Here is a 19,003-nt window from a genome sequence, read left to right as displayed (position 1 = left end):
GATTATAAAACAAGTGTAAAAAACAAAACAAAGTGCAAACAGTGCATCAAGACAATGTACAAACAAACAATAGACAATGTGCAAGTAAACATGCAGACAGTTTGAATGTAAACAATACAGACGTGTAAACAATGACTGGAGACGTACAATTAATAAATTACAATGAGGTAGATGGTGATGGTGTAGGTGTGGTCCGAGGGGGATGGCTAAATGTGTTCGCCAGTCTCACTGCTTGTGGATAGAAGCTATTGAAGAATCTAGTGGTAAGTGTCCGTATGCTCTTATATCTCTTGCCTGAGGGCAGTGGGGTGAAGAGCTCATGCCCTGGGTGGTGACTGTCCTCTGTGATGGCCAGAATTCTACCACGGCAGCGGTCCTCATAGAGCTGTTTAATCTCGGTGAGACCGCAGCCGATGATCTTCTGGGCCATATTGACCATTCTCTGCAGTGCCTTTCTTTCTCGCGAAGAGGTGTTGCCATACCACACGGTGATCCCGTTGGTGAGGACGCTCTCGATAGTGCAGCGGTAGAAGTTCACCAACACATGTGTTGGCATCCCCCATCGCTTGAGGCACCTCAAGAAATAAAGGCGCTGCTGAGCCTTCTTCATGATAGAGTCGGTGTTCACAGTCCAGGTTAGATCTTTAGAGATGTGAATTCCCAAAAACCTAAAGCTGGTGACTGTTTCCACTTCCGTTCCATCAATACTGAGTGGGCTGTGAGTGTGTGGCCTGTGTCTCCGAAAGTCCACTATTAGCTCTTTCGTTTTCTTTATGTTCAAGTCCAGGTTATTGCTATGACACCACCTAAGCAGCTGTACAACTTCATCCCTGTAAGTGGACTCGTCATCATCACTGATCAGTCCTATTATAGTGGTGTCATCGGCAAACTTGATGATGCGGTTATTGCTGTGTCTTGCTGTGCAGTCGTGAGTAAATAGGGAGTACAACCTTGGACTCAGACAGCAGCCTTGTGGGGTTCCAGTGCTCAGGGTGAGTGGTGTTGATGTTTTATTGCCTATCCGCACCACCTGTGGTCTCTCGATAAGAAAGTCCAGCAGCCAGTTGCAGACAGAGTTGCACAGACCTAATCCCCTGAGCTTTGTCACCAGTTGACAGGGTATGATGGAATTATACCCTTTTGTCAGACAGCGCTGTGTTCTTACCTTTTGTGCCTGAGTTGAGTATGTATTTGTAGACCATATAGATTTTGAAGTTTTATAGGTAACAAGACAAGTATGAACGTAAACACTTCTTTACATGAAAAGAGGTTTTTGGAATCACAGCTGTGTTCTTTCTTCATTGTATTTGGCTTTTTTGAGCCACCCAATTCCTATCCATTTCTGTATTCTGAGAAATATATCTTATTTCTATTTCTTTATTTCTGCTCATAGCATTGTCTTTTTCTTATTGATTCCTTGCTAACATGTTATTTGCCTTTTACCATTAGTTTATTTTTCAGAAATTAAAATGTGAACCTGCCCATATTTTCATGAGAAATTTGAAATCATGACATCCATGTTAAAAAGCCTTTAAAAGAACAGATGAAAAATAGACAGTACACCATTAAATCTATTTAACATCTGTGGTAAATCCTTGTAGTTAAATTAGAACAAACATCAGACCCATTTTTATGTCCGGACATTCTCTTGGGAAACTGTTTGTCTGAGTAGTTGATCACAAATGTAGTTCCATTTTAGCAGTTTGCTGACAACTTCCCTAAGCACCAGATCTACACTAACTGTATTGGCTGATCACATTTGTCCAGAAACTCCACATTACCACTGCATTAACATGTGTATCCCTGACACAGCCAGTTAGTTCTTTCTCTCTCATACTCGCTCAGAGGTCACCTATCTAATGACAACATGCACCATCTACTCTCAGCCAGGAAGAAAGTACACTGTTAAGCACACACTGGTTTTCTTGAGCAGCACACATCAACCTCACTAGCCTGTGCAGCACCTGCAAAGCCCCTTCAGTGTAGCCTGGGCTGCATTATCCTCAAGCCTCTCTAACTCACTGAGGCCCACAGGTCTGTAAGCCAGTCCACTCCATTACAAATAATGAGCCCAGAGGAGTGGCTTATTCCTCACAGAGCCTATCAAACCAGATGCTTTCTGTCATCTGGAACTTCACTCCCTCAGACCAGCTCAATCAGACCAGCAGTTCCTCCTTTTGCAGGTTTTTCCAATTAACAGGAGGCTTTCTCACAAAGCCATCTCTCACTGCCTCACACACAACTAGTGAACCACACACTCTAAAACACAGTATTGTGTAAGTCACATTAACAATTATTTAATTATTAGTGTGTTTTTGGACAATAAAGGCATTTTATGGGATTTTTAAATGTTATTTATTCAGTTCCATTTATAACAATAAAGCATATTGCTTGGTATGTTTTTATGCCAAATGTTTGACATTTAAGTATTAATATTTCTGTTTTACTTAAAACATAATTGTCGGAATATATATAATAGTTTGAATTCGTTTAAGAATGTTATTACTTCATCTGTCTGATGCCTCAACATGTGCCCTCAACACTCCTCTGAGCTGAAGAGAAATCTTGTATAGTTTTTAACATACTTGTATTACTTGTATCTTTTTAACATACATTTGTTAAACTATCTGTTTTGTTTAAACTCTTATTGTTCTTATTGTCTGCTAGATGAATGAGCTTTGAAATATTTGCAGCCTGTAATAAAAAAAAAACAACATTTTTTAAGGTTGAAAGTTCTTCGGAGAAATGATTATTTGCGTAGTTATTAGCTTACAAAAAAGAATAAAATCAGCTGTGCCACTTCTGTCCCAAACTGTCAGACACTTCTAGTTAGTAGGTGCTGTATAATTGCATATGTTATAGGTTACAGGCTGGTACAGTGGAGCAATATTTTTACACAATTCTCATTGCAATCAATATTTTCCATTTCAAGTGCAATTTATAGCAAATATGAAAAAGTTATAGTAAGATTTCATTTACATAATTGTACAATATTGCATACATTTTTGTAGCCTGTGAATAGTCCCCTTTCCAGGGGTGGTGTGAAGTGCAATGCATTGACAGGAGTCTAGGCGCTGTTGTCTACATGTGGAAAGATTGAGACTGCAGGTATTACTTTGCATGTATTTGTAGACTAGAAAAAAATTAACTGCAGAAGATGCATGTTTTTTTAAAGTGGATATTTTAAAACAGGAGGAAAAGGGACGGAAGCAGATCATTAATTGAAGAGGAATGTTATTCACAATAATCGTGTACACTTATTAGTGTGTAGCTAACGGCAGTATTTTTAGCACTCTTTCATGTTCTCCATTCTCCTTTTCATGTTTCAAGGGTAAAGTTATTCAGTCTCTATTGGTACAGTTCTTCCAGGATTGGATGCCTTTGCAGAATTAAAAATCTGAAGCATGAGGCAGATTCGTTTGAGGAAGCCATGGCTTTCTGGGTTCAAGTGTTGTGAACGTTTCTCTGGTCATTCTCAAGAGAGCTGTGTTCGTCCTTGGAGAGGAACTAAAACACTCGTTTTTGCATTCCAAGATTTAAGAAATGTTATCCACACTGAAAGATTAAAGAGAAAGATTATTCTTAAAGAAATCTGACCCAATTTCTCAGGACTGCTAGGCCCTGTGATGTCCTTATTAAATTTTGTTATTTTCTGTCATTTTATTATCGTTTCGTGATATCAAAACTAGTTAATCGCCCTCATTACTGTCATCATCAGATTAGTAGGATGCTTTAATAGTACAAGTAAATATTTAAGTCCCTGGAAGGTTCATAAATGTTTTTTTTTTCCCAACAGCAACTGAAGGGCAAATTCCTTATCAAGGGGAAACGGCTGAACAAACTGGAATCATTCTTTGAAGACAATACTATAGAAGAGGAATTCGTGTCAGAGGAGGATGAGGCTGCAGATGTGAAGGTGGAACAAGCCAAAGAGAAGCCATCAAAGGTACTGTTTCTGAGTGGCCACTGCCTCATGGTGGTTATGGTGAGGCTGGAAAGTACTATATGACCATAACAGAAATAGTAGGCTTACTGTATGAATTGTGTATTACAGTATAGTGGATTATATGGTGTGTTTGCTGTATGATAATCTTACAAAAACTCGGTATAGATTATTCACATTTTTAAGTCTTAATAGAATCGTGCATTCTAAATGCCACTGTGTTGAGCTTGTTTATCAACATACCTTTTTCTTGTAATTGTCCAGTTTGCTTGTGTGCATTTCAAGTAAAAAAAAAATATATTTTGGACACATAACAGATCCCTAACCAAGAATTATATGTTTTATTATATATAATTATATATATATATAAACATTACATATTTATATCTTTCTTAATATGCGTCTTGTGAATTTGCCACAATAGCCGAGTCTACTGTTAACTGTTATACTTTTCTCATGAAAGTTGCTGTGATTCCTCCTGGATTCTTTGTCCTATAGTTCATATTTCTTTTTCTCTTAGCCCATAAAGAAGGTTTTCTAGCATACAGTATTATGATTTCCTTATTAAGATTATGTTCTGCTAATGGTTGCCTTTTTGATAAATCAAAATCCTTTTCTGAAATTAAAAGTCCTTGACATCAGTTTTTTATGCAGCTGGTGGTCTTTTTTGTATAGTTTATTGTTTAATAATAATGTATAGCTTGTTTAATACATCAACTTGTGTTCACCTCGTTGAATATTCACCATCCACATTTCCAAAGTTAGGCGTAGATAAAAAGATAAAAATGTGATTAAAAGCATACACACTAAGCAGACCTGTGTGAGTCAATGTTTATACAGTTTACCGAAAAGGTAAGTACTTTACATGTACTGTAGTATAGTATTTAAATTTGTAGTACCATTAAACTATTTGAAATGTTACCTAGCCATGCTTTTACATTTCCTTTGGGAATCAGAATATCTTGCAGAGATTACTCTGTTCCTGAAAAGCTTTCCTCTTTCTCACCAGAGGTCGAAGATAAAACTGGCAAAAGAGCTTTCTGACTTGGTCATCTACTGCAAAAGTGTTCACTTCCCCGGGTTTGAAAGTGCAAGAGAAAAACAATCTTTCTACGAGATGGCTTCCTTCAAAGAAGGGAAAGCTGAAAAGCTAGCACTAGAGTCAGGTAATGCACAATCAAATTGCACTGAACATTTTTTAAATATTAAAATGATAAAACAGTGAATTGTTTGCTCTTTTAGGTCAATGGATTTTAGTGTTTAGGAAACCATGGTTTAATTTTGTATAATGGCATTATAGGCAAGGAAGACCTGAACTTTAAACCTTTGTAGTCTTTAATACAGTAGAGGCTTGACATCTTTGAACAATAATATTGGCAATTCAGTCCGGCTTATTGGGTCTTGGATGAAAGAAGAGCAGAGCAGGATGGAACCAAGCTGAAAGTTGTTATCCGCAAGTTTTTAAATTAGCGGCGCAACTGACTGAGATCATGAGATGAATCCAGCCTCTCCCTACCACCTGCCCAGATACCAACTACCCAGCTTCCGCTCCCAGTGTGAAGTGCCTTGTTTTTCTGTTGTAACAGACACTGCCAGTTCTGTGTTAGCATCATGGGGAACTAACTGGCTGGATGCAACTTTACAGGCTCACTCTCAGTCTTACTGCCATTTTTATTGCAGTGGAGCTTCCAATCATTGATATTCCCTCCAGGCTGGAGGTAGAGGAGGGTTCCATGTTGTTTATTTTAATATGATTGGAATCACTGTGGTTTGTTTTGGTGGATCATGTTATTTTAATTAACTTAAAGCCAACGCATTAGTACTTTAATTGTCATATAAGGGAGGTTACTGATATCATTCAACCATACTGTACATACTATATACTGTAGTACATTATGCAGCGGTATGGGGAGGACTTGGTTATATGCAAATTTGGCTATTCATGATGGTTCTCTGCACCAAATTATTAATATCTAGACTGTACTATATTTCTGCTGTATTGTTTATTATTATATGATGTGTAAATTTGTAACCACTTTATTTCCCCAAGTGCATGTAACTAGAGATAAAACAGAAAACATTATGAAACATTATGTACTGTGACTCTCTCAAAATAATTTTTGAATTTACACACCCTTTGAACTTTTTTTGTGCTTTAAAAATATTTTCTCTTTTTCTTTCAGCAAATGCTTATGTTTGTCACAACATTGATAAACTAAGCAGAATCTACCCAGCAGGCTCAAGAACTGATTCATCCAATTATAACCCTGTTAATCTATGGAATGTTGGTTGTCAAATAGGTATGTCTCTTCTGTTGTTTTAGTATAATGTCTAGTGAGGTTTTATAGCACTCTTTCCTATATTATGTACTGTATATTCAAATTCCTACACTCATAAATGCAGTGCTGTTTTGGTAAAATATCATTTAAACGAGCAGAAACATAATTTGAGACAGCGAGAAAATTAAACGAGTTAATCCATTTTCAATAATAAGCAGTAGTCTAGCCAACATTCAGAAGAAGCCTTCAAAGCAGTGCACTTCCTCTGAAGTTTACTGTATAACACTTTATGAGACAAGTGCATGATGGGAATCTGGCCTGCCTCTCAGGCACTAATCATTGCCATAAATGCTGTGGATGTTTCAAATGGACATGAATCAGCTTTGGCTTCCGTGGGGATTCCGTGCTGAACATAATTACCTAAACAAATGCTTTCTTGTTGAATTCTTGTAATTAAAAAAAAATCCCAGATGGGGCTTTTTATTCTTTAACATTTTTTTCCATGACAGAATAAGACTGCATTTCTTTCAGATAAAACTTCATGGTAGTACTTTTGGGTAGTAAAATTTGTGCAACTTTGGTTGGCTTAATACTTATTACACACGAAAGCAGGCCATGAAGAGAGATGGGGCTTATAGGGCAAAACTACATGGGGGAACTTGTGACTAAGAAAACCAGCAATCGTAGAAATAAATCATAAAATGTATTTTAGTTAATCTTCTGTTGAGTTAAAAACATGTTAAGATAAGTACTGTAGTTTTAGACCCATTTAACATCTCTGAGCTGGTTCCAGTAAACCCTCCTTTGACCTTATTCTGCGTCATTATATAACGTTTTGGTAGCTCACATGTACCGAATTCTCCACCGTTTTAAAAGAATAGAAAGACAGCATGATTAGTGAAAAATGGTGAAAGATATGATCTGGCATAGGCAATTATAGACTATTATGTTTAAAGTCCAATGCCTTGATTCGTTATGTCAATATACTGTAGTCTGTCATGATTGTGTAGTTGGAACTGTATATTATAGACTCTGACATGATTGAATAGACCAGTGGTTTCTCAAACTTTTTGGACCAAGTACCACCCCTAATCCAAACAAAGCATCCAAGTACCACCTACATGTCATCATCTCATAGGAACCCCAGAAAGTCTCAATGACCAACATGAATGTGCGTGAACACACACTCACACATACATATAATAAATATTATAATAATACACTTTATTTGATATAGTGCCTTTAAAGGTGGCTTCTCAAAATGTATTACAGAAAAAAAACATTAACAACAACTAATAAAAAAGCACCATTTCAGTGAGAGGGGTGAGCCTGTTTAGTTGAGCAAAGCAGATGTGAATTAATTTTTCGAGCCTTGATACAATTCACAACAGAGTCTAACAGATATTAAATAGTTAGGCATTTTCTTTACGGCAAAGGTCTCGCGGTGGATGTTGTAATGCGTACATTAATTTCTGGAGCAACCTCTCTAATTTGTGCAACTACACCATTATGTCCGCTTGTCATTGCTCTAGCACCGTCTGTACAAACTCAGACGCATTTTATCCAGTCAAGGCCATTCTCTTCGATAAATTCATTCAGAAGCTGAAATATGTGCTCTCCTGTAGTTCCTGTTGGTAGCGGTTAACAGAACAGAAAGTCTTCATGGGACATCCCCTCAAACTCGTATCTAACGTAAACGAGCAAATTGGCCAAATCGACTACAGACTCATCTAATTGCAGTGAAAAACATCTGCTCATCTTAATGCGCTCTATCAGTGTACTTTTGACATAATCCTTCATTTCAATAATTCTATTAATGACTGTGTCTTTCAGCGGGAGGGGGGCAGCAGGTTGAGCTGTTTAGCAGCCTTTTCTCTACACATAATACTGTCAGCTCTTTTGCCAACGGTAAATAAGGTTCTTCAAAAATAGTGTAGCTTACCTGCTTTAGCAATCCGTAAGCTTGCATTTTTCTGCGTTTCCATTTTTCCGTATTTAAAGTTTTTATTTCATGCGCATGGGAGCGAAACACAGAGACGCTCGGTGTATTTTTCTCAAATTAGAACAGTTCTTTAATATTTTTCTGTTATCACACTTTCGTGTGCTCACAAGATTACCTGCGTTCGTAGCACATATTTCTATGCATTCCTGTGTTTACAACATTGGCATTGTTCCAAAATCACGCACATTCTCCTACCTCCCTATTTGCTGGAGATACAGTAGCTTTTTTTAAATACAATTGGTCACTTGGATCCGTAGCACGCATTCCTATAGAGTGGTATAGAATTACAGAGTATCTCTTGTGTCCACTGAAGTATTAGTGCGCACTGTATCGTAGTACGTAGGCTGCATATTCGACACGTATTAAAATAAATAATATGAAAACCCATCCCGATTTTTCAGCGCACACGACACAGTTCCAGGGTCATTTGGCGTACCACCTGGCAGCACTCCACGTACCACTGCCGGTACGCGTACCACAGTTTGAGAACCACTGGTATAGACAGTAACCATTAGTCTCTGGCATAACTGTGTAGTTGGTATATTATAGACTCTGTCATGATTGTGTAGTTGGTATGCTGTAGAATGCTGTAGGCATGGTTGTGTAGTTGATATACATTAGCCTCTGGTGTTATTGTGTAGTAGGTATGCTGTAGTCTCTGGCATAATCGTGTAGTAAGGATTCTGTAGCTTATTGCAGCATCATCGCATTAAACATGAGATGAGGCTCAAAAGACAGAACATTTCTGCACAGAAATCCCTTCATTGGAACGGAGGTAGTTTCAAATCTGCAATTAAGCATTTCTACAATATTTCACATTCTGGCATTTCTTTCTTCAGTTGCCCTAAACTTCCAAACGTCCTGCAAGGAGATGGATCTGAATCAAGGCAAGTTCATGCAGAACGGTTTTTGTGGCTATGTCCTGAAGCCTGAATTTCTCCGAGACAGATCTTCACAGTTTAATCCCTACAACCTGAAACTGAACCATCAGCTGAAGCCTAAGATTCTCCATGTGATGGTAAGAAATCGCTCAACTACACACAGTTCCCTAGACACACGAGCTGCATTTAGACTCAAGAATATTCTAGAACCAAAGGCCAGAAGGCCAAAGTCTAGATTTTTTTTGTTTTAAATCTACAGAAAATGAAAAAAATAAATAAAATCCATTACTGGATTCTGATTGCAGTAACAAAAACTATTTTAGTCAGAAAGAAATGTGCTTGATGTTTTTTTTCACTAGATCATCTCAGCTCAGCAGTTACCCAAGGTGAAGAACAATAAAGACAACTCCATCGTTGACCCCCTTGTAAAAGTGCAGATAGAGGGAGTTCCAGATGACCAGCAGAAACAACAAACTGAATATATTCAAAATAACGGTAAACCTTTTTCATAGAAGACAACTCTTGTCTTTATGAAACAAAGCACTTCCAGAGAGAGCACTCTGTGTTTACTCAGGATAAGGCACCCAGATTGTAGAAATGTTGAAATACATTTCATGCAAAAATATGTAAATTATGACAGTGATAACTAAACCAAATATACGTTTTATCAACTATTTACAGAGGCATATCTAAACCACATTTGTATGATGAACAGTAGTGATCAGATACTGTACTTGAGGCTAAAACAAGTAATCTACCAAAGTTAAGTACCAGTATTAGAAACTCAACTTCACCCAGTGACAATGTGGTTTAAACAAATGTTATCTTCGATATGTTAGACTACATGGTATAATTTTCCAATAATGGCCACAAATACTACAGAACAGTAAGGTTGTAAGGTTGTACAACTGAATCCTTACTGCATTTCCTCTGAGCTCTGTCACTGAACATGTAGAAGCCCTGACCAGAACCGAGGTCTACAGACCTGTCCTTGTCACTGACCATGACCATAATCTTAACCCTTTACATGTGATCAGAGCTCTGAGGAACCTCAGGTTTTTCAGTAGGATTTAAAGCCATGATTATAAGGTGTGGCCTACTTTATTTATAGATTTTAGACACAATATTTAAAATCTGTTATCAGAATGGTCTTACATTGGAAACCCTTAGTGTCTATACATATACTGTATTATCATACTGTGGTTAAGAGAGAAAGAGAAAAGGATGTTCAAAAAATTGAATTCCTGAATCTGCAGTGACAAATATAAAGAATATTTCGAGGGGCACTGATTAGTATTTTTTTCTCCATTGTCTCCTTTTCCTGTTTTTGTCTGTATTAATAGGACTGAATCCCATGTGGAATGAGAGTTTCAGGTTTAAGGTTTGCGTCCCAGAATTGGCTCTATTGCGCTTTGTGGTGGAGGATCATGATGTTGCTTCTCACAATGACTTCATCGGGCAGTATACTCTGCCTTTCACCAGTCTACAGAATGGTAAGAGCTTTTGCGGCGATGAACTGCGTTAAAGCTTCTGGACGAAGATGTTTGTGTACATAGCAATGTTTCTCTACTACAATCAGTAACATTTTATGGAATGGGCTGATTGAAAAACAAAGGGTCTGAGTTCTGATTAATTAATTAAGAGTAATTGTGAGGAGCAATTATGACATAATTATGACAAAGTTCTAATTGAAATTTGGGAAGACGGTTAGACGTAGATCTCACACTTCTGCTTGCCTGCATATATAAGTCTCTCACCCAGGGATTCCTGTAGCACATATCTTTCATACCCTTCCCACCACCCCATCTACACCCCTACAGCAATTCCCTGCCTCAATCCTTGAAAAACAGAGGGGGATCTGGGCAGTCTTGCAATGCCAGGCAAGCTACTCAAAATCCACACTGTATACAGTATCTCATCTCTATCTCAGACTTATGAAGATCCAAACGAAATACTGAATTAAATTAAATGTCAAGAAGTTCAAAGCAACATCTAAATAACATCAATCTTAGATTCAATCAAAATGGCGTTGATATTTGTAAGAAATTCAGGGCTTTGATCCAAAACTACTATTAAATTTACATCTAGAAAAACTTTTACATTTGCATTTAAACCTCAAGAAGTACATACACTGACAGTGATGTGAAAAAGAAAGTACACCCCCTTACAATTCTGTGGTTTTACATATTAAGCCATATCTGACCTTCATCTAGTCCTACCAGTAGATAAACCTAACCTCATGTGACAGATAAATCACACACTGTGTCATTATGTCTTATATAAAACATCACCCAACATTCAGTAAACGTCCAGACTTCCTATAAATGTATGTATTTAAAATGTATTTAAATGTATAAGAAAAATCCCAAAAGTTGAAAATCTGCAAAGAATATATTACACTGTTGTCTGAACAGGGAAATACTTCAAATTCACCAAAACTGCAGACTTCAGGAAGTCCATCCACTTTTCTTGATTTGTTTAAAAAGAAGTATTACCAATGTTACAAGCAGTGTATGTATTACAGTGTGTTGAATCGGAAAGATCTCAGTAATCTTTCTCTCTCCTCAGGGTATCGACATGTTCCTCTGCTGAAAAAGAATGGGAACCTTATCTCTTCTACCTCACTCTTTGTTCACATCATGGTCATGGATTCTCAATAGAGACAGCCTCAAGCAAAGCAACTCAAAGCCCAAAATGCTGAAGTGCTAGAGTCCCTATTTTACATGCAAAAGACCTTCAGCTATTTTACTGTTTTGATATCATGTCAGTTGTCATTTGTTTCTGGATTATTTTGATATCTGGATACCAAAAAAAGAAAAGAGTTGTGTATGTATATGTCAATATTATTTTTTTAACTTCTTGTTTTATAATCACATAATAAGACATTTTAACATATCCTTTTTATGTTTTATCCTTTTTAATGTTTGAATGGTTTGCATAACAGATAAAAATAATTGGTTTCAAAGGGTTTAGAGGAATTGCGAAATGTTGCATGTGAGACTGGGGTTGTGAACGAGCACGAGTTTTTTTCTGGTGTTTTTCTTGTTCTGGATTTAACAAACCCCGCATTCTGTACTATATATTGTGTTTCTCAAACATGACCCCTTTTCTGAAAACCTCCTTTAAGATTTTAAGGTTTTATCTTGATCAGAATCATTTTTGGCATTTTCTTAAGTCTCGATTCAATAGTCAGTTAAAATACGTTAATTTTTTAAATTTCTTACACAAGATATTTAATTTTTAATTTGGTTTTGAACTGTAAAAGTAGCACAGGGGGCTTGAAAACTTTTCATAATGTTTTCAGATCTCATTTATAACAGGAACATCAGTGAGTTGCCCAAATGGCATACTAGGTAAAATTAAGCAACTTAGGACCTGCGAAAAGAAAGTTACTCTGGCTACTAGTAAGAAAAGCAATAAGTTGGCTAGTTTGTGCTTCAAAGAAATCATGGTTGACAGTAACTGGAAGTTTGCCATTTTTTATATTACATTTATTCAGAATGCAAATATTGAAGTTTTGTGACTTTCAAGTGATAAAGTGCAGTTATATTTTACTTAATGCCTACACCTACAATTTTTAACAATCAAATTAGTGTAAAATATAGAAGGGGTCTATACCAGTTTATACCAGTTATTGTGAGCCTATACTTTTAAAATGTTGTTCATATTGAAATTTCATTTGTTTATTTTCTTTCATGAGAGGGAGTATCAAAATGATTTGTTCTATAATATGATTTTGATGATGATGATGTTTGTCTTTACAAAAATGCAAGTTATCAAGGTCTGACATGGAATGCTGACATGCAGAAGTGGTGCAGTAGAGAAGGCAGTATGCTTTATACACTACATGGCTTTAGTCACTGACCACAGGCTTGTGATATCTCATTTAATCAATTAAATTATTCAGGGCTCATCTGGGATGATGAAACAAACAACGCTCTTGCTCTCCAGGACCAAGGGTACAGATCTCTGCAGTATCCTATTTTTGTTAGTTTTTTTTCTAGACTTGCTTATTCTTAGTAGTACAGATGTATTCTTTAGAAATGACAGAAGTTGTGCCAGAAAAAATGAACACTGAATTGGTGCAGCCATGTTTGATTTATAAGTCCCCTGCTGTAAGTTATGCTGAGAAGCCACAGCTATTTGAATGATATGGCATTTTCTGTGTTTTGAGAACTGCTGAAAGCCTTTACGTAACAGTCATGCTTTGAATATACATTAAATCTGGTAACTCAATATGCATGAGCACAGACAGGGATACACATTATGCAAATAATTACACTTAACTGAAAGGAGTATTTATGTTCCACTTATTATCCTTTTCTTTGTACAATCTACATTCTGTCCTGTATAAACACTTCACTTATAAACACTACTTAATTTGCTCTAAGCAATAAAGAAAAAACACACAGTACATTTTATGTTCAGAGATGGTTAAGCATCTACAGGTACCTCTCAGGTTGATAAACTAAGCAATACTTTATTCATGTGATGTACCACCTTTTGTAAAAGATGAGAATAAATGGAAATATTTTAAATAGTGGTATTTAATTTTGTGTGAACTCGGGGGTTGAATTTGGGTGGAAAGGACTGTTCCTTGCTGTTTTACTCATTTTATTGTGTATTTTTTAATGTGGGGTCAGCCCAATGTACAGCACTGTATCACAACCATTGTACAGCATATCTTTTAACAATGAAGCAATGAAGAGAAGAGAATTAGGGAAAAAAATTCTTAAGATATTGCCAGGGACTTACAATGATCCATAATTAACTGACTCCCTCATTATGAACAGAGTAAATATAAAGAAATGTCTTAAAGGAGCAGAATAGGGGAAAAATAAATTCATTCAGTATTATAACAGCAAAGAACAGTAAAGGTAGAAGTTAAATGTATCCAGAATAATTGTGCAAAAGTTCTAGAAAATGAAATAGAATTGGCTGCACTAATAAAATAATATTTCACTCAAGTATTTGTATTTAAGTTAAACAGTTATCCAGGTTCTGATTGTATTCTAGTTACGAAAACAGCAACTCTTCCAAATATGGATATTACCCTTGGAAGTGGCAAATGTGGTGCTTGTCCTTTAAAACAGTGAAAAAAAATAAACCCAAGTAATTATAAAACAACAGCTTTTTTATGATAGTACGGTTTTTTAAGCGAATCTAAATCAAGTGATGTTGGTTAAAAAATTGTACAAATAAAACCTCATTTATAATACTGTATACAATTGTGGTCACTATGTTACAAGAAAACTACTGCTGCTCTGGATTCTGTCCAGACAAGCAGGACATGTCCTACACCAACAGGCTGGAAGAACAGAACTAACAATATTGTTTTATTGTTAAAATCTTTATTGTTTTAATAGAATCTCTGCTTCACACTAAATGTCTTAAAACTGTTCTGCTCTGTACCGATTCCAAATTCCACCCTGTTCCATTCTGTTTCTTTGAGCACTGTTTCATTCATTCATGGCCTGCTTTCCTGAATGTGTATACATTTGTTTTGGACTTTTTTATATTTTTCAAAATACATATCAAATTGTGATTGGAGTTCCCTGATTTATCAGTCATTCTTGGTTGTTCAAAAGAGAATATCAATATACTGTACTGTAGGTTGCTCTGATAAACTGAGAAAGCCATTTAAGCTAGCCAGTGCTTCTCCTGTAACACCTTTCTGTCATCTTGGTTATGTTCTTGTGCCTTAATGCTCTCCACCTGACTCTCTGTAATTCTGTAATGAGGTAATGAATTGCCTTGCACTTTGAAGTAATATAGGTGTATCACTACAGTATGTTGGAGCACAATCCCCTGCCCATTGCTGCGCTCTATGATGACATCAACTTCAACACCAATGCTTATGAAATATTAGTAAGTTGAGCTGTCTTGGACTGTGAAGGTCTTCCATGCCTCACAAATCATCCCTCTTTTAAACGTACTAAGGTCTCTTCTTGTACCCATTCTAGCCATAATTATAGTCAACCAGGTTTATCCTACATTTTTACACATGACCCTGAACATGCAGGGATGTTATTTGCTTAATTACCCCTGTGTGGAAGCCCATGCTTTCTATGTACTTGGAGTCCCTCATTTACTTAGGCGTTTCCATTTTTTTTGTCCACTACCTGTATCTGCCATGCATATTTTCTTTGGTTTCCCTTTTCTTTCATTCTAATATAAATATTTTTGTCTGTGAATCCAAGCAATCTACAATCCATGTACTAAAATCATATACCATTCCTTAATAGCAACAAGTCCATGACTATTAGTGGTTAGTAAGCACTGTAGTAAGCATGTCGTTATCCAGGTGTTGGGTGGGCAGTTCAACTTTGTAATTCTCTGCAATGGCGCACAGATGATCAGTGATATGATTCTACTCATTGGTTTAATAATAATAATGATGATAATTATTAATAATAATAATTTGTTGTTACTCTTTCTAGCCAAAAGATGCATGTGAAGTAAAAGACAAATACAAGAAAATGACACATATAAATCTTGAATATCATAACAAGTTTGAAAGCAGAGGGGAAACATGATTTGTAAACAAAGTTTATTGCATTGGAAGAGCAATTGCCCCTCTTGAGAATCATCTCTAGATTTCATTCTTCTGCTGTGTTGCTTTCCAGGCAAGGGGCAGCAGGTAATACAGCTGTGGGTTTAACAGTGCAGTGTTGACAGCATTGTGAAAAGGAACATGGAACACTGTGGTTAAAAGGAATGCTTAAGACAAGCACATAATTCTGGGCCTTTGAGGACAGTCGTCCAGACGTTGTTGCGAAAGTTATGAGATTTATATTGTGAAAATACATTCAGGACTAAAGCCCTCTTGAACCAGAGCTAAGTAGCCCTGACTTATGATGGCTAGGAAGCATTTTTCAGGTTGCAGTTACCTTTTAAAATTTTCATTTAAAATAAAAAGTAAAATTAGAAAACACTTCAATATTCCTAAATCAATTTGGTAATGAATGTGCAATGGTGTGGCAATGCATTCTGCATTCTCGTTCACTGGAATGGATGGAGGAATTGATCATGCAAGGGATAACATCCAATCCTGTTATTCAGGACCTGAAAGGATCAATTTCTATATTTATATATGTCAGTACATTTTGTAGCAAATTTATTAAAGAAGGACATGGATAATGTTACTCTTATTATCATTTATAAAGCACTATGTTCTTCTCAACGCATGAAGAAGTATTGGATATGCCCATTTGAACACTTGAATAATGTATTTGACTTCTGGGTTAGATAATGACATAGTCTACATTACACACAGTAGGCTGATATTTCATTATCTCATGTCTTTAAAGTACACCGCTTGCTTGGTCTCAGAAAAGCCCTGCTTCCTTCTTTAGGTGTTTTTGGCGCCAAGCAGGCATACGGTAGAAATCCGAGCGCGTTGCCCCGATCATGGCCTCAAAATCAGCATCCGAGAGATACTCCTGTTCAAAACAGAAAAATTGTTTATTATTAAACTTATGGAAACACATTTTTTCTATAAAAAAACCCAAAATGCCAAAGAAGATAACCATTCATAAAAACACAGTCAATTCTTGAAAAAAAACTGTAATTGTGATTTCAATTTAGTTTGTTTCAGTTCATTGACCTCCCAAATACCCTAAGCTAGTTTTCTAACTTTTATGACTAGATTCAGAATATGAGGAGCAATTTTTGTTCTGTGGTAAAAAGGTTTGAAATCCTATCTTTTGGTTAAGAAACATGAATTATTTTCAAGTGTCACAGATCTGTATTCTATTATATACTGCTTTTGTTCATTCTTTATATATCTATGGCCCCATGTCATGTTAATAAACAAGAATAATTTCTGTTAAAAACATGAAAAACCTGTGTACGCATTATCAAATGAGCTCCAAATTTCTGCTACACAAAAATAGTTTGCTGAAACAGTTTAGGAAAAATGGTTCAAAGAAAATTAGATGCATGCAAAGTGTAAAACAGCTGGAAAACTATTGCAGGGCAACACCCCTAATAAAAGTTTAAGACTACCCAACTCCAATGTTGTACTGCCATCTGCTGTATGTTCTGAGCAACCAGAAATATTTCATTAACAAAACTCAAGGGCCAGCTCTGAACAGTTACACTTTATTTTCCAACAGCTACAAAATTGCAAAACTGCAAATCTACAAGAGCCTGTGAAGATTGGTCTGATCAGTCACCTCCAGTCTCATAATCCTCAGCCACAAGGTCAATGAATGCGAGTCAATGAATTAATTAATTTTCTTTAATTATTATTACTAAATGTAGAGTAACCTATTTCGCCTTTTTAGTATTAAAGTCATGATGAGTACAACACCTAGAGAAAAATCATGATTTAAAAACGAAGCAAGAAGTTGACAGATTAATGCAAGACCATAATAAATAAATATAAAGGAACTGTGGCCATAAAAAACTATTTTAAAGAGAGGAGTGTGAGAGAAGGTGCTAGAGAGATATGAAAATATTTTAAAACCTGTGATGATACATCTTACAGTATATTGCAATGATAAGATACTGCATATATTGTACATTTACATTTTGCTGGTAAAATACTTTAAGACGTCTCTGCCATATATTATTAACGTTTGTCTGGAGGCAAGAGTATTGTAATCACCTCTTTTCTTGCTGGGTCCACACCCTCAGGGAGCTCATTCACTGTTTTGTTGATCAGCAGTTCAGCAGCAAGGCCTGACGTGTTGCCCTTGGAGACTGCTAGACTGGCCTGGGGTTTGGACTGTATACTGCTTTGGGATTTGTACACAGGAGAGGGGCCTGCAGGTCCCCCAGGTGCACTGTAGGTGGCACCACTGCTCCACCTGTTCAGGTCTGTGTTGTTGAAATCCTGCAGAAAGACAATTGGCTGGAATGTCTTAAATAGCCTCAAATGTCTAAGCTAAAAGGGGTTTGATTACCACAAAAAATGCAGCATTTGTGATTCTGACTCTTACTAGATTGGTTGAGTAAGAGCTGTGAACAAATCTTTTTTTGTCATTTTCAGTTATGGGGAATAATACACACCAAAGGTTTTGAACTGGAACTGCAAATCATGTTTCTGAGCTTTTTATCAAGTCACACAAGAGGTTACACAAGGTTATAAGGTTACAAAAGTAAGTTAAATAATAAGATTTAATCATAAGAAAACAGGAGGATAAAATATCAAATTGATCTACGTTAATTTGTTAATCTGGAGAAAAATGTTCATATGCAAACTAGAGAACACATCACTTACAACAGTAATTTGTGAAATCGCTGAAACATCTCCCAGTTTCTTTTTCATTTCCTCATAGGATCTGCCACCCTGAAGACAAAAAAAGTTTTTATATTTTACCTATTCTTCTCACAACACAGCATCCACAACCAAACATCAAGAACAGGAATTCTGCAGTGTTAGTCTCAAATTTATTAGCTCATAATTCATAATGGATCTGAACACCAGATTTCAGATTATTCACTTGAAAAAGAACACTTGAAAAAGTTCGAGAAAGCCAACTTCATCTTCCAGCTTGTGCTTCTAAAGAAGCATTCAAAGATTTTTCATTGTAAATCATCTGCTAACTGACTTTATCACTCTGTTCTCCCCCTTACTGATGGCTGGTGTGTGGTGAGCATAATGGTGCACTACGGCAACCGTCACATCATACAAGTAGATGCTGCACATTGGTGGTGGTGGAGCGGAGTCCCCATTACCTGTAAAGCACTTTGAGTGAAGTGTGCAGAAAAGCGCTATAAAATAAGTGTAAGGAATTATTATTATTATTGTCGTGATTATTATTAAAGTCAAACTAGAAGGTGCAGATGTATGATGGAAAGAGTGTCCACAATTATGTACTATACTTGCTGTATTCAATGTATATCAATTTGCTGTATTTGCTACATGAGGTATTGCATGTGCAGTTTGCAT

At 36.4% G+C, this 19,003-nt stretch overlaps 2 protein-coding genes across 7 annotated transcripts in view; one reads left to right on the top strand and one right to left on the bottom strand.

Annotated features, from left to right (window-relative positions):
• Nucleotides 1-13,643, top strand: part of plcd1a (phospholipase C, delta 1a) — a 47,502-nt gene extending 33,859 nt beyond the window's left edge. For both annotated transcript variants that reach the window (XM_069191215.1, XM_069191214.1), the window contains exons 9-15: nt 3,797-3,946; nt 4,953-5,109; nt 6,127-6,243; nt 9,064-9,242; nt 9,465-9,600; nt 10,449-10,598; nt 11,674-13,643. In XM_069191215.1, coding sequence (XP_069047316.1) covers nt 3,797-3,946; nt 4,953-5,109; nt 6,127-6,243; nt 9,064-9,242; nt 9,465-9,600; nt 10,449-10,598; nt 11,674-11,765 — 981 coding nt within the window. In that variant the 3' untranslated portion in view covers nt 11,766-13,643. The remainder of the gene's footprint in view (nt 1-3,796; nt 3,947-4,952; nt 5,110-6,126; nt 6,244-9,063; nt 9,243-9,464; nt 9,601-10,448; nt 10,599-11,673) is intronic.
• Nucleotides 13,644-15,638: 1,995 nt separating this feature from the next.
• Nucleotides 15,639-19,003, bottom strand: part of vill (villin-like) — a 38,133-nt gene continuing 34,768 nt past the window's right edge. For all 5 annotated transcript variants that reach the window (XM_015354087.2, XM_069191213.1, XM_015354084.2 and 2 more), the window contains 3 exons: nt 18,332-18,400; nt 17,717-17,944; nt 15,639-16,547 (listed from right to left, as the gene is read on the bottom strand). In XM_015354087.2, the coding sequence (XP_015209573.2) occupies nt 16,434-16,547; nt 17,717-17,944; nt 18,332-18,400 (411 nt within the window). In that variant the 3' untranslated portion in view covers nt 15,639-16,433. The remainder of the gene's footprint in view (nt 16,548-17,716; nt 17,945-18,331; nt 18,401-19,003) is intronic.

The sequence above is a fragment of the Lepisosteus oculatus genome, chromosome 6 (genome assembly GCF_040954835.1).
Source record: "Lepisosteus oculatus isolate fLepOcu1 chromosome 6, fLepOcu1.hap2, whole genome shotgun sequence".
NCBI classification, from domain to species: Eukaryota; Metazoa; Chordata; class Actinopteri; order Semionotiformes; family Lepisosteidae; genus Lepisosteus; species Lepisosteus oculatus.
The sequence above is the reverse complement of the archived record's forward strand: the minus strand, read 5'-3'. Positions and strand labels throughout refer to the sequence as shown.